Genomic DNA, 15,438 nt, shown 5'->3' on the forward strand with positions numbered 1-15,438 from the left:
GAAGCATGGTGGTGGCAGCATCATGCTGTGGGGATGTTTTCAGCTGCGGGTACTGGGACAATAGTCAGGATCGAGGCAAAGATGAACGGCGCAAAGTACAGAGAGATCCTTCATGAAAACCTGCTCATGTCCTCAGACTGGGGTGAAGGTTAACCTTCCAACAGGACAACGACCCTAAGCACACAGCCAAGACAACGCAGGAGTGGCTTCAGGACAAGTCTCTGAATGTCCTTGAGTGGCCCAGCCAGAGCCTGGACTTGAATCCGATTGAACATCTCTGGAGATACCTGAGAATAGCTGTGCAGCAGCGCTCCCCATCCAACCTGACAGAGCTTGAGAGGATCAGAGAAGAATGGGAGAAACTCTCCAAATACAAGTGTGCCAAGCTTGTAGCGTCATACCCAAGAAGACTCGAGGCTGTAATCGTTGCCAAAGGCGCTTCAACAAAGTACTGAGTAAAGAGTCTGAATACTTATGTAAATGTGATATTTCCGTTTTTTATTTTTAATATATTTGCAAGAATGTCAAAAAACCTGTTTTTGCTTTGTCATTATGGGGTATTGTGTGTAGATTGATGAGGGATTTTTTAAAAAGTCAATTTTATAATAAGGCTGTAACGTAACAAAATGTGGATAAAGTCAAGGGGTCTGAATACTTTCAGAATGCACTGTAATCACTTTTAAAACAGTTAATTAGGTGTAAGGAGGTATGCTTGTCTGCACAAATTAGCAGGCGTGACAGATTATGCAAGACAGAGGATCTCAACCTCGCTTCGCCAGGACGGAGTCACCGAGGACTTGTTGCCTCATCAGGGCCAAGAGGATGTCCTAGTCAGGCCACATGGTCAGGAAAAACTCCTGGACCTAATATGGAAGTCAGAAGCGGTAGCTGTCTCTCCTGTTGCTTTGTACTGATAGGGTATTAACTAGTGATATATTGGTAAAAATTCAGCCGTCCATTGCAAAACCGTTACAGTACAAGCTTAATTGCATCCAGAGTATAAATCGATCATCAATGCTTGTCGCTCAGTTCTGTCTTTACGAGTCACTCAACAAGCTGACAAGGTGCCACGCACAGTATCCTCTCTGTCAGGATTTTAAACCAAGAAAGAAAAAAAAAGTTTGTAAACATAGCTACATTCATTTAGTTGAACATCCTTTATACAGAATGTCTTTGTTTTTGTAATCACATTTGTTGCAGTTGATCATCCCTTATACAGAACGTATTCTCTCCATCTTCTGATCACATGTGCTGCCAGGTTTTATCCATGGACTGAATATGCTCCTTAGCCTTCATCCTCAACACCGCGATGCTGGAGCTACATTCCACTTGCTCATGGATTGGGTACTTATCGTTGAAGCTGGGAGAACACTGGTAGGGTGGCGGGGCCATTGACTGCATGCCCTGTACCTTCCCCTGGTGCACCATGCCATATGTTGGGGGGCTGTTGAGGAAGCTTTGGCTGTGGGAGTGGCTAGGGTAGGCAGGCTGGAGGTGAGGGCCCTGCCCTGGGCCCATGTAGCCAGGAATAGTGTTCATGGGGGTGGCACTATTCATGGGAGAGGTCAGCCAGGGGTTAGACATGGGCCCCAAGTTGGAGGACATGGGCGGCCGGTTGAAGGACAGCATGGGAGAGTCGTAGAGCTTCGTGCAGCTAGAGTCCATCTTCTCCTGACGTCGCCATTTAGCCCGACGATTCTGGAACCAAACCTGGACACGGACAGAGATGATATAGTATTATTATTCTACAGTAGGCACTCAGTAGTGTACACTACAGTGTATTATAATAGTAGGTATAATAGTATTTGAAGTAGTAGTAGGAGGAGCAGTAGAAGAGTGAACAGTAGAAGAGTCAGTAGCCTAGTATTAGTCAACAGTACTGTACAGAATTATCCTTATTGGAGTGGGCAGTGTATTTATCGATTCAACCTTTGTATTTAACCAGGACAAAACCCTTGAGGTTAGAAACCTCTTTTTCTATGGGGATCTGGCTGTATGATGAGTGTGTAGTAGTAGAAGTAGTAGTAGTAGTAGTAGTAGTAGTAGTAGTAGAAGTAGAAGTAGTAGTAGTAGTAGTAGTAGCAGCAGTGGCAGTGGTAGTAGTAGTTTACAGAATGGTAGTAGTATTATCAGAATCCATTGGACGGAATGGGACTGCTGTAGTAGTCGTAGTAGTAGTAGTGGTAGTGGTAGTAGTTTACTATAGAATTATAATAATTAGAATGGACAGTATAATTAGTGTAGTACAGTATTAGTAGTAGTATCCGTTATAGATAGCTTACAGCTCCTCATAATCAAAGTGGACAGTATGATTAGTGTACATAGGTAGTAGGAGAAGTAGTAGAAGTTTACATTATTATCAAAATTACAGTGGACTGTATAAGAGTAATAGTAGTACTAGATAGGCGGAGGCTCCATACACTATAATAAGTGTAGTAGTGGTACTGGTAGTAGTAGAAGTAGAGGCTCCATACCTGCACGCGGACCTCAGGGAGGTTGACCTTCATGGCCAGCTCCTCCCGGCTGTAGACATCAGGGTAGTGTGACTTCTCGAAGGCCCTCTCCAGCTCGTGGAGCTGGTAGGTGGTGAAGGTGGTGCGGTTACGCCGGTGCTTCTTCTTGGGGTGGTCCTCCTCTGGGGGTTCCGGGGACTTCTCCCCGTCACTGTCCACCCCCTTCTGGAGATCTCCCAGGTCCCCATCACACTTATCACTGGAGAAAAGGCCTGATTCTGAAGGAAGACAGTAGAAGAGGAGAGGAGTGTTTGTTTAGATATGTCTACTGCATGAGCCTTTTGGTTCATCCGGCAGTGCCAGTTCTGTTTACCAAATGTGGCATACTAAGTCTTGCTTTCACGTGGTTAGAAAGTTTATTTCCCTTTGGTGGAAATGGTGCAAGATGAATATAGTGTTTGATGTGAATTAGTGTATTTCACAACTTTGGACAGCAACTTCTGCATAATCTATGGTAGACAATTCACAATCACATGGCATTTAGCCACAGTTCCAATATCCATACCACTTAGAATACATGTTCATTATATTGCATCATTCTAGGTAGCTAGCATGCTACTTAAGATGGATATTGCAACAGAGGATAAAGGCAATGCAAAGCTGCAGGCCTCTCCACTGAGAGTCTCTGCGGGTGACGTCATAATGTCTTTGACTGTATTCCTCTGTCCCAGTAATCCCATGGAGACAGATGCCACCTGTTAAACCTGAGTGTCCCCGTGTGCCCTGGGTTGGCCAGCTCTAATCTACACAAAGACGTTACTTGGCTTCTCTACCCGCACAAGTACCAGATCTTATTTTCTAAGAAAACGGGGTGAAGTTGGATGGATGGTAGATCCCATTAGAGCTTGTTATTGAATGAATCCAAAATCAATTGAGATTATCATCAGATCATTGGCTTAGTTAATATGCTGTAATGTTACAGTAATGGATAATTGTTATGTCATGTTATGAAAAATACTCATTACAACAAGTAACAATATATTGTGGCTTTACTGCAGTGATAAACTGTAGTCTCTGAATCTTTGCCGAAAATGAGAACCCGAGCACAGTGTGTCACTGCCTTTGATCTTGGATCAAAGATTCTAAACAAACATTCTGACTACTAATTTTACTGGACAAAATGTAAAGTCTTTACTGGTCAAACTATTGTTTCTCAATCTGTGACCAACATACATTCCTCATTAACTCCCCATTGACACTTTCCTTGTACTATTATAGTTTGTCTCTAGTGACACGTCAGATCCAGTGATGCAATTTAAAACCAGACCTGCTCTATGGGATTGTGCCAATATTTAGAATCACATCAATATCACATCAACAAAAATTGACATAAGTCATCTCACATGCACTGCTTGCACCAATGCATGCACATTGGTGTTGTAGCTGTATATGTAAATTAAATTATGTAATAAATGCAATCTATCAATTAATTAATTGAACCAATCAATCAATAACAACCATCATACTGACCGTGGAAGGCAGAGTGCTGTGTGATGTCCCCCAGGCTGGCGAGATGTCCGTATGGGTCTGACTGGACCTGCTTCCCCTGGTACTCCAGGCCCTCTGTGTCCACTTTATGGGCCCCCACATCCCCCACGGGGGTGAGCAGGGGTTCCTGGTCCTTACTGAAGCCCAGGATCACATCGATGCTGTGGACCCGGCCTCCTACGCTAGACCCCCCTCCCTTCACCATGTCATGGTAGTTGTCTGGTGACAGGCAGCCGTCATTCACCATTCCCAAGGTATCCATTGACAAATGCATCCGGAAGAGCTCTCAGGTAGCTCGATATGTTGTCCAGCTTCTGAAGGGATACCCTCAGATATAGTTGGACACGTGACAGGCAAACAGAAGTACAGGTGGTCGCTTCTCCTCACATAGGGATTATATCACGAGAAAGCAAGTCAGAGGAGAAATGGAGGCTGCTTCCATTGGGGGTTGCTGATCTTGTATTTGAAATGTCCTGTCTGTCTGCAAAACAGAGTTTGGGGAGTTAGACATGTTAGTCTCATAAAACCACAGTTTACTATACTGAAAGTTCTGTTGTGAAAGTACTTATATGCAACTTGCATATGCATATGCCACTTCTTGATATTGTGCAAATGCAATGACACAGTATTGGTTGTAATGTTACTTCAGTAACAAGTAATTTCCCTTCAGTTGGAAAACTGTGGGCATATTTGACATTGATATGCACAACTCTCATCTGACATTTCTGACTATTCTTCATGTTCCATGCTTGACTGAAATCAACCAAACCTGAACTTTTTTTCTGTATCTTTGTCATACAAACTTGTGCACCAGTTTGCATTAAAAGGTATTTTGAATGCAAAAGCATAAATTGATCTATGTAATTTGTTGAAATATTGATGTATGTAATTTGTTTAAGTCAATTATATGTTTAAAATCAATACCAATTTGCTGTTTAGTTCAAAAATATGATCTGAAATTATCAACAGGTGTTTGTAAAATAAACATATTTCTAATTATAATGTCATAGCTAGCTACATTTATCAGCAAAATAGATATAGCATAGAATTGCCAAGTTATAAGATTATATAGTAAATCATATTTGATCCTTGAAACATGGGTCTAAGAATAAATATCTGTCTTTATTTTATAGTTTTGAAAGTTTGCAGGAGAGGGAATAGATGCATTCAGATTAAGTACACCTTATGACATTGGAAAAACAATGGCACAAGACTGCAATGAAATGAAAATAATAATAATCGTAACAATGATGGTATCTTCAACAAGAAGTAGTTGTTGTAACTAAGTAGTAATAGTACTATCAACTCAAAATAAACAACAATATCACTAGTGGCATATGTAAATGTACTTACCTCTATCCAGGTAGCTTAGTTATAGTACACACATCCTCTTCCGATGCTGAGCCATGAGTTGTGACTCCTCCATCAGACATGACGGTGAATGGGAGTTCCCTTAGCTGTGCACTTGCTCCTCCCAACCTCCTTGAAAGTCTGCAAGCATATACAGTAAGTGAGCAAAGTAATAAGTTTCGAAACTCCCTGTAACAAGTTCCTCCCTCTGCTTAATGGCAAATCAAATAAATAAAAAATGGTCACATGCGGCGAGTACAACGGGTGTATACTTTACCGTAAAATACTTGCTTACGATTCATTCCCAACGATGCAGAGTTTTTTTTTTTTTTATAAGAAAAATAAAAATAGTATAACAAGAGGAATACATTACACAATAATTTAGCTATATACTGGGAGTACCAGATCAATGTGCAGGGGCATGAGGTATTTGAGGGAGATATGTACATAAAGGCAGGGTAAATTGACTAGGCATCAGGATCAGACCGGGGCAGAAAATATTTGTATTTTGTAGTTTATTTGAAAATACCAACTTTTCAAATACTCAAGGTAGTTTAATATAGTTTATATAGAGTTTCAACTTACATGCAACTATTTTCTTTGATATTCAAATACAGGCCTCAGAAAAACGAATCATATTTGAAGGTATTTTGAATACATATCAGAAAACCAAATAATATTTGAATATATGCAAAAACAAAACAAAAACATTATTTGATGGCTTCCAAATATTTGATGAAGAACCAAAAACTACAATAGTTAGTTGAATGGTATAGTGTGTGTGTGTTTGAAACAAGAAAACGTACCCTCAAATGCCTCCTAATGCAGTATTTTCAGGTATCATTAAATGTATTTCAACCTTTTCAGTGGCATGTTGAAAGAGTCATACAGTAGTTGAGCATCACAACTTTATTTATACTTATCTGTCCAAAATATAATTGGTTAATTGGTTTGACTTTATAATGTACACTTGGGGCAATGGACATTAAGGAGAATGGACATTTACAAAATGTTCAGATATAAATGTATTGTGTAGATCAAATATGACTGTCAGATAGATTGAAATAATATAGGAGATTGTGTGTGCTCTATTCATTCTATTTATATCTTCAACATGCAGTTCCAGATACAGCCCTGCCATTTGTTGAAGGCAGCCAATCAAAAAGTTTCAGAAAAGTAGTCTATTGCTGAGATCTGTATTCAAATATATTTACAAAAGTAGTCACATTCTGAGATCTGTATTCAAATAGTTTTAAAAAGTAGTCCAAAGTAACTATTTGTTCCCCCGAAGAAATAGTTACTTTCCACAAAACATAGTTATAGTTATCCCAGGTCTGATCAGGATAGATAATAATAAGAGTAAAATATAGAACAGAGTAGCAGCTGCATATGATGTGTGTCGGTATGTGTGTGTGTGCATATGTGAATGTGTGTGTGTTTTGTATAAGAGTGTCAGTGTGTGTAAGTGACTCACTTAGTCTTGTGTGCATAGGTGCAGATACTCAGGGCATGCTGCTGGAGGAGAATGGAATTAAAACCAAAGGATTTAAGAGGCTTCATAATTGGAATCCTTCCCCTTTAAGAAGGATTGGCAGTTGTTTTCTGGTCAAGTAATTGCTGCAAATGTGGCCTGCATTCAGACCACAGAGGGAGGCCTTGGCTAATGAAGGCTTGACAAAACGTTATTTCAGAAATCTATTGTTTAAAAGATAATGGCTCCTAATAATCGCTTCATTACATACAATATATGAGAGAACAGACACAGAGATACGAAGATGTAGGCTTTGTTTGGACACAAACTGGCCCTGCATAGGAAAGACATGAAATGACTTTATTCTGTTAAAGCCCCTGTCTGAGCGCTTGTGGATTGTGAAAAGAATGCACAGATGTCAGATAAATTAACAATGACTATGGGATCTATTTTGACAAACCTAAAGCAATGGCAGGGGTGTAGTGGCGCTCCCACACTTTTTTCAATTTGAGAATACACAGAACTGGTAAAACCTTTTAATTGTGATCAATTCTAAACACATTTTATTTAATTACCACAAAAATTCCATGAAAAACAATAGAATGACAAACCAAATAAATATGTATAGCAGCCTAGAGGTAGGTAAATGGTGGTTTCTTCCCTGTTTTCTCTCTGGCGTTGGCGAGAATGATGAAGAACTGTAGGCTACGTGTGCACTGCGGTGGTCCGTCGGAACATTTCAATTTGGCCAAGATGGAGGTAATAATGCATTTAGGTTAGGTTATAGTTTGAGATGCATGAATACACCACACCAAAATATTGATTTTGAATGGCTGTTTTAGAACTAATTTCCTGCAATTCTACGTAATAATGATTTATGTTCACTACTTGGTCAATTGATTTGATAGCATGTTTAACCTACGCAAATAAATTATATGAATTGATAGTTCACCTCTTTTCTTTTATTCTGTAATAGGGTATATTGTAACCATGTGTTCAAGATAATCAAATCAAATACAGCGTAGTGTAATCTACACGATACAATGAAATGCCTACTCGCATCAAAAGCTCTCCTTGCAAACAGTGCAATGATATGAAAGGGATACTTCGGTATTGCATGCTAGTAGATACCCATAGACTTCAGGTCATTGCGCTAGTTAGCACTGACTCGCAAAACTCCCTCTAACTTTCTTCATACAGGACACAGAGACATAAAAATGATATCCACAAGTTCATCTGACTCTGATTGAGATCAATCAAATGATTGGCATGCAGGTGCAGTTTGGACGTTTCACCAGTAAACCGTGACGAATTATCATTCACGGTTGACAGTGATGATGGCGTATTTTGAAATTCGGTATGCGTAACTTGTGTTTGAAGATATTAAAAACATAATTTTTTCTTGAGACAATATGTGTGGTTATAAGCAGATGTTGCATTTGGAGGATGCATTTTATGCATATTCTATAATGATAAGCTATTCTATAGGCTACATGTCGGTACAAACTTTGATTGAGGAAATAATATATATATATATATATATATATATATATATATATATATATATATATATATATATATATATATATACACTACCGTCAAAAGTTTTAGAACACCTACTCATTCCAGGGTTTTTCTTTATTTGTGCTATTTTCTACATTGTAGAATAATAGTGAAGACATCAAAACTATGAAACAACACATATGGAATCATGTAGTAACCAGAAAACTGTTAAACAAATCTAAATATATATATATATGAGATTCTTCAAATAGCCACCCTTTGCCTTGATGAGAGGTTTGCACACTCTTGGCATTCTCTCAACCATTTTCACCTGGAATGCTTTTCCAACAGTCTTGAAGGAGTTCCCACATATGCTGAGCACTTGTTGGCTGCTTTTCCTTCACTCTGCGGTCCGACTCATCGCAAACCATCTTTTAAATGTGCTCCCTCACCTAAACAAATAGCACTATATTACTGCATGTGTCAGAAATATTTTAGCTATTTTCACAACCAAAGTTATGGGTGCAGTAGCTGGTAGTGGCGCGAAAGGGCTAGGTTTTGATGAATAAACAAGTTGAAGGTGTGTCGAGACTTGACCCCTCACTGGCAAATCAGAATGTGCTCCATGGCTAAATATGTGGTTGCTTCAAGATGTGTATTTATGGTCCTCAAAATAAACAACTCCAATCATAATGTTAGTCCGATATAGCTTAGTTTGTTAAATAGCCTACAGAAACAAAATAACAAAATGTAGGCCTATACCATATTTGCTTAATATGTTGAACATGTTTTTGAACAATAATTGCATGGCTTCAATATGGAAATATACTGAATAAAACTATGAACGCAATTTCAACGATTTTACTGAGTTACAGTTCATATAAGGAAATCAGTCCATTTAAATAAATAAATTAGGCCCTAATCTATGGATTTCACATGACTGGGCAGAGGCGCAGCCATGGGAGGGCCTGGGAGGGCATAGGAACACCCACTTGGGAGCCAGGCCCACCCACTGGGGAGCCAGGCCCAGCCAATCAGAATTACTTTTTCCCCACAAAAGGGCTTTATTACAAACATAAATACTCCTCAGTTTCATCAGGTGGCTTATGGTAGAGAAATTAACATTACATTCTCTGGCAACAGCTCTGGTGGACATTCCTGCAGTCAGTATGCCAATTGCATGCTCCCTCAAAACTTGTGACATCTGTGGCATCTGTGACAAAACTGCACATTTCAGAGTGGCCTTTTATTTTCCCCTGCACAAGGTGCACTTGTGTAATGATCATGCTGTTTAATCAGCTTCTTGATATGCCACACCTGTCAGGTGGATGGATTAGCTTGGCAAAGGAGAAATGCTCACTAACAGGGATATAAACAAATGTGTGCACACAATTTGTGAGAAATAAGCATTTTGTGCTTATGGCATTTCTGGAATCTTTTAGTTCAGCTCATGAAACATGGGACCAATACTTTACATGTTGTGTTTATATTTTTGTGTTTATATTGTTAACATATCATTTGCATTGAAATAGGCCTACTGTAAAATGCATTATGTCTTAGCCATGGAATTGCCAAACACTGTCAATAAGCAATATTACATTTGCTAATAATAAGACCCAAAAAGACAGTGACTAAATATATATATATATATATATATATATGAGATTCTTCAAATCGCCACCCTTTGCCTTGATGAGTGGTTTGCACACTCTTGGCATTCTCTCAACCATTTTCACCTGGAATGCTTTTCCAACAGTCTTGAAGGAGTTCCCACATATGCTGAGCACTTGTTGGCTGCTTTTCCTTCACTCTGCGGTCCGACTCATCGCAAACCATCTTTTAAATGTGCTCCCTCACCTAAACAAATAGCACTATATTACTGCATGTGTCAGAAATATTTTAGCTATTTTCACAACCAAAGTTATGGGTGCAGTAGCTGGTAGTGGCGCGAAAGGGCTAGGTTTTGATGAATAAACAAGTTGAAGGTGTGTCGAGACTTGACCCCTCACTGGCAAATCAGAATGTGCTCCATGGCTAAATATGTGGTTGCTTCAAGATGTGTATTTATGGTCCTCAAAATAAACAACTCCAATCATAATGTTAGTCCGATATAGCTTAGTTTGTTAAATAGCCTACAGAAACAAAATAACAAAATGTAGGCCTATACCATATTTGCTTAATATGTTGAACATGTTTTTGAACAATAATGACATCTGTGGCATCTGTGACAAAACTGCACATTTCAGAGTGGCCTTTTATTTTCCCCTGCACAAGGTGCACTTGTGTAATGATCATGCTGTTTAATCAGCTTCTTGATATGCCACACCTGTCAGGTGGATGGATTAGCTTGGCAAAGGAGAAATGCTCACTAACAGGGATGTAAACAAATGTGTGCACACAATTTGTGAGAAATAAGCATTTTGTGCTTATGACATTTCTGGAATCTTTTAGTTCAGCTCATGAAACATGTTGTGTATATATTTTTGTTCAGTTTATATTGTTAACATATCATTTGCATTGAAATAGGCCTACTGTAAAATGCATTGTCTGAGCCATGGAAATGCCAAACACTGTCAATAAGCAATATTACATTTGCTAATAATAAGACCGAAAAAGACAGTGAATAAATATATATATATATATATATATATATATTTTTGTATTTTACCCCTTTTTTCTCCCCAATTTTGTGGTATCCAATTGGTAGTAGTTACAGTCCCTGTCCCATCGCTGCAACCCCCGTACAGACATGGGAGAGGTGAAGATCGAGAGTCGTGCGTCCTCCCTGAAACACAACCCAACCGAGCCGCACCGCTTCTTGACACAGTGCCCGCTTAACCCGGAAGCCAGCATGCACTGCGCCCGGCCCGCCACAGGGGTCGCTATAGCGCGATGGGACAAGGACATCCCTGCCGGCCAAACCCTCCCCTACCCTGGACGATGCTGGGCCAATTGTGCACCACCCCATGGGTCTCCGGGTCGCGGCCGGCTACGACAGAGCCTGGATTCGAAACAGGATCTCTAGTGGGACAGTGAATAATTCTAATCAAATTCTAATAAAACCAAAAACCAGAAACTTGTTTCAAAATGTCTAAATACAGTTACAGGCACCATAATTGCTCCCCGTTGGCATATAATATTAGGCCTAAGACAACGTAGACTACGGAGAGTTTTACGAACATCCAAACTTTTCACAGGAGCTGGAAAAGATCCAATATTGTTACACCAACCTTCGCTTTGGCTCCCCCTCCTGTTCAACTCAGGCGTCACCGGCCTTGTAGATGCTGCCGAACCTACTGCTTGCAAACGCCCTTCACTCATCAACCCCAGACTTGTCTTGTCATCATTACACACACCTGGTTCCAATCTCCACTCTATCACTGTATATATACTCCCTCTGCCATTTGACTTTGTCGGTCATTGTAAATGTTACTTGTTTTCCTGAGAGGAATCTCGCCTATTATTTCCTGAGAACATTATATTTTGCACTTTGGGTTCACCCTGTGCCTTTTTGTTTATGAAGAGAAATGTTGAGCACAACAGCGTTTGGGTTTCGTCCCGCTTTGATCTATGGTGCTTAAATAAATTCAGTAGTTCTAAACCTGCGACTGCCTCCTGCCTACTCCTCTCTACACCAGTGACAGAATGACCGACCCAAGAAAACAGGAAGCAGCAGGACATCCCGACCTCTCCACTGTAGGAGCGAAGATCTGCCACCACGACTCGTTCCTGGAGCGCCTCGGGACTGCACTATCGACCTACTGCCTGGTTCTACCCTCCCACAGGGGGCACATCTACCCTCTCTCGCATGCAGAGACCGAAGCCATGGAGGCCTACACTCCGGGGGAGTGGGCTGCGATTCTGCCTTGGGCAGAATACGCACAAAACTCCCTCCGTCACTCCTCCATTAACCTCAAACCCTTTCAGTGTGTTCTAGGTGATCAGCCGGCCCTGGCACCAGAGTCAGATCGAGGCTCCTGCGGTGGACGATTGGTTCCGGCGCGCCGAGGAGGTATGGAACACAGCGCACACCCGTCTCCAGCGCGTCGTCCTCCGGCAGAAGGCGCAGGCCGATCGTCACCGCAGTGTGGCCTCGATCTTCCACCCCGGTGACAGGGTCTGGCTTGCTACGAAGGACCTGCCCCTCCGCCAGCCCTGCCGGAAGCTGAGCCCGCGGTTTGTGGGGCCGTTCAAAGTCCTGAGGACAGTCAATGAGGTGACGTAAAGATTTCGTCTCACCGTCAAGTATCGTATCTCAACCTCATTTCATGTATCTCTCCTCAGGCCGGTGGCAGCTGGTCCCTTGGCAAGTGCTGGACCCCACGACGCACCTCCCCCCTCCCTTGGATGTCGAGGGGGCCGTTGCGTACTCTGTCCGCAGCCTGTTGGAATCACGGTGTTGTGGGGGGCTTCTCCAGTACCTGGTCGACTGGGAGGGGTACGGTCCAGAAGAGCGGTGCTGGGTTCTGGCGCGGGACGTCCTGGATCGTTCTCTCATTCGGGACTTCCACAGGCGTTGTCCCGACCGCACCGCGTCTCAGGGGTTGTCCCCAAGGTCGGCAGCGCCCCGCTGCTGGAGCAGCACCTCGAGGGGGTGTACACTGTCACACGAGCCGTCGCTTTGGCTCCCCCTCCTGTCCAGCTCAGGCGTTCGGCATCGCCGGCCTCCTAGCTGCTGCCAAACCTACTGCTGAAAAAAACGCCCTTCACTCATCAACCCCGGACTTGTTTTGTCATCATTACACACACCTGGTTCCAATCCCCACTCTATCACTGTATACAGTTGAAGTCGGAAGTTTACATGCACAAACTATAAAAAACTATAGTTTTGGCAAGTCGGTTAAGACATCTACTTTGTGCATGACACAAGTAATTTTTCCAACAATTGTCTACAGACAGATTATTTCACTTATAATTCACTGTATCACAATTCCAGTGGGTCAAAGGTTTACATACACTAAGTTGACTGTGCCTTTAAACAGCTTAGAAAATTCCAGAAAATGATGTCATGGCTTTAGAAGCTTCTGATAGGCTAATTGACATAATTTGAGTCAATTGGAGGTGTACCTGTGGATGGATTTCAAGGCCTACCTTCAAACTCAGTGCCTCTTTCCTTGACATCATGGGAAAATCAAAAGAAATCAGCCAAGACCTTAGAAAAAAAAGGTTCATCCTTGGGAGCAATTTCCAAACGCCTGAAGGTACCACGTTCATCTGTACAAACAATAGTACGCAAGTATAAACACCATAGGACTACGCAGCCATCATACCACTCAGGAACGCGTTCTGTTTCCTAGAAATGAACGTACTTTGGTGCGAAAAGTGCAAATCAATCCCAGAACAACAGCAAAGGACCTTGTGAAGATGCTGGAGGAAACAGGTACAAAAATATCTATATCCACAGTAAAACGAGTCCTATATCGACATAACCTGAAAGGCCGCTCAGCAAGGAAGAAGCCACTGCTCCAAACCTTGCCATAAAAAACCCAGACTACGGTTTGCAACTGCACATGGGGACAAAGATTGTACTTTTTGGAGAAATGTCCTCTGGTCTGATGAAACAAAAATAGAACTGTTTAGCCATAATGACCATCGTTATGTTTGGAGGAAAAAGGGGGTTATTGCAAGCCAAAGAACACCATCCCAACCGTGAAGCACGGGGGTGGCAGCATCATAATGTGGGGGTGCTTTGCTGCAGGAGGGACTGCTGCTGTCACGATCGTCTGAAGAAGCGGACCAATACGCAGCGCGTGGAGTGAACATGATGACTTTATTTAATAAAGCAACCACAAAAAAACAACAAATGACGATAGTGAAGTCCTCTGTAACACTGACAGAAACATGGAACAAAAACCCACAAACACACAGTGAAACACAACAGTTTAAATATGGCTCCCAATCAGAGATAACGAGCCGACAGCTGACACTCGTTACCTCCGATTGGGAGTCAATGACCAAACATAGAAACCAACCCAACAGAAAAGCAAACATAGAAATACACCCAACAGAAAAATAACAACCCTGGCTCAAAATAAAAGTCCATAGAGCCAGAGTGTCACAGTACCCCCCCCTAAAGGTGCGAACTCCGGGCGCACCAGCATACAGTCTAGGGGAGGGTCTGGGTGGGCGTCTGTCCATGGTGGCGGCTCTGGCACTGGTCGTGGTCCCCACCCCACCATAGTCACTACCTGCTTACGTAGCCTCCTCCAAATGACCACCCCCAACTAAACCCCACAGGATTAAGGGGCAGCACTGGACTAAGAGGCAGCACCGGACTCAGGGGCAGCACCGGACTAAGGGGCAGCACCGGGCTAAGGGGCAGTACCGGACTCAGGGGCAGCACCGGACTAAGGGGCAGCACCGGACTAAGGGGCAGCACCGGACTAAGGGGCAGCACCAGGATAAGGGACAGCACCAGGATAAGGGGCAGCACCAGGATAAGGGACAGCACCGGGCTAAGGGGCAGTACCCGGACTAAATGGCGGATCCTGGCTGGCTGGCTCTGGCGGATCCTGGCTGGCTGGCGGATCCCGGCTGGACGGCTCTGGCGGATCCTGGCTGGCGGAAGGCTCTGGCTGATCCTGTCTGGCGGAAGGCTCTGGCTGATCCTGTCTGGCGGAAGGCTCTGGCTGATCCTGTCTGGCGGGACGGCTCTGGCTCCTGTCTGGCGGAAGGCTCTGGCTGATCCTGTCTGGCGGAAGGCTCTGGCTGATCCTGTCTGGCGGAAGGCTCTGGCTGATCCTGTCCGGCGGAGAGCTCTAGCGGCTCCGGTCTGGCGGGACGGCTCTGAAGGCTCATGGCAGACGGGCGGCTTTGCAGGCTCAGTACAGACGGGCAGTTCAGGACGGCGTTGGGCAGACGGACAGTTCAGGACGGCGTTGGGCAGACGGGCAGTTCAGGCGCCCGTTGGGCAGACAGGCAGTTCAGACGGCGTTGGGCAGACGGACAGTTCAGGCGCCCGTTGGGCAGACGGGCAGTTCAGGACGGCGTTGGGCAGACGGACAGTTCAGGCCCCGTTGGGCAGACGGCAGACTCTGGCCGTCTGAGGCGCACCGTAGGCCTGGTGCGTGGTGCCGGAACTGGAGGTACCGGGCTGAGGACACGCATCTCAGG

General features: G+C 43.2%; 1 protein-coding gene across 1 annotated transcript; it reads right to left on the reverse strand.

The window, feature by feature from the left end:
* Positions 1–626: 626 nt before the first annotated feature.
* LOC121581606 (retinal homeobox protein Rx2-like) lies at positions 627–5,452 on the reverse strand. The gene is made up of 4 exons (XM_041897098.1): positions 5,355–5,452; positions 3,984–4,482; positions 2,475–2,731; positions 627–1,710 (listed from the first exon to the last, which is right to left on the reverse strand). The coding sequence occupies exons 2-4, from the start codon at positions 4,273–4,275 to the stop codon at positions 1,243–1,245; spliced, it is 1,017 nt and encodes a 338-aa protein (XP_041753032.1). The 5' UTR covers positions 4,276–4,482; positions 5,355–5,452; the 3' UTR covers positions 627–1,242.
* Between the last annotated feature and the right edge of the window lie 9,986 nt (positions 5,453–15,438).

The sequence above is a fragment of the Coregonus clupeaformis genome, unplaced genomic scaffold (assembly GCF_020615455.1).
Source record: "Coregonus clupeaformis isolate EN_2021a unplaced genomic scaffold, ASM2061545v1 scaf0102, whole genome shotgun sequence".
In the NCBI taxonomy this organism is placed as follows: domain Eukaryota; kingdom Metazoa; phylum Chordata; class Actinopteri; order Salmoniformes; family Salmonidae; genus Coregonus; species Coregonus clupeaformis.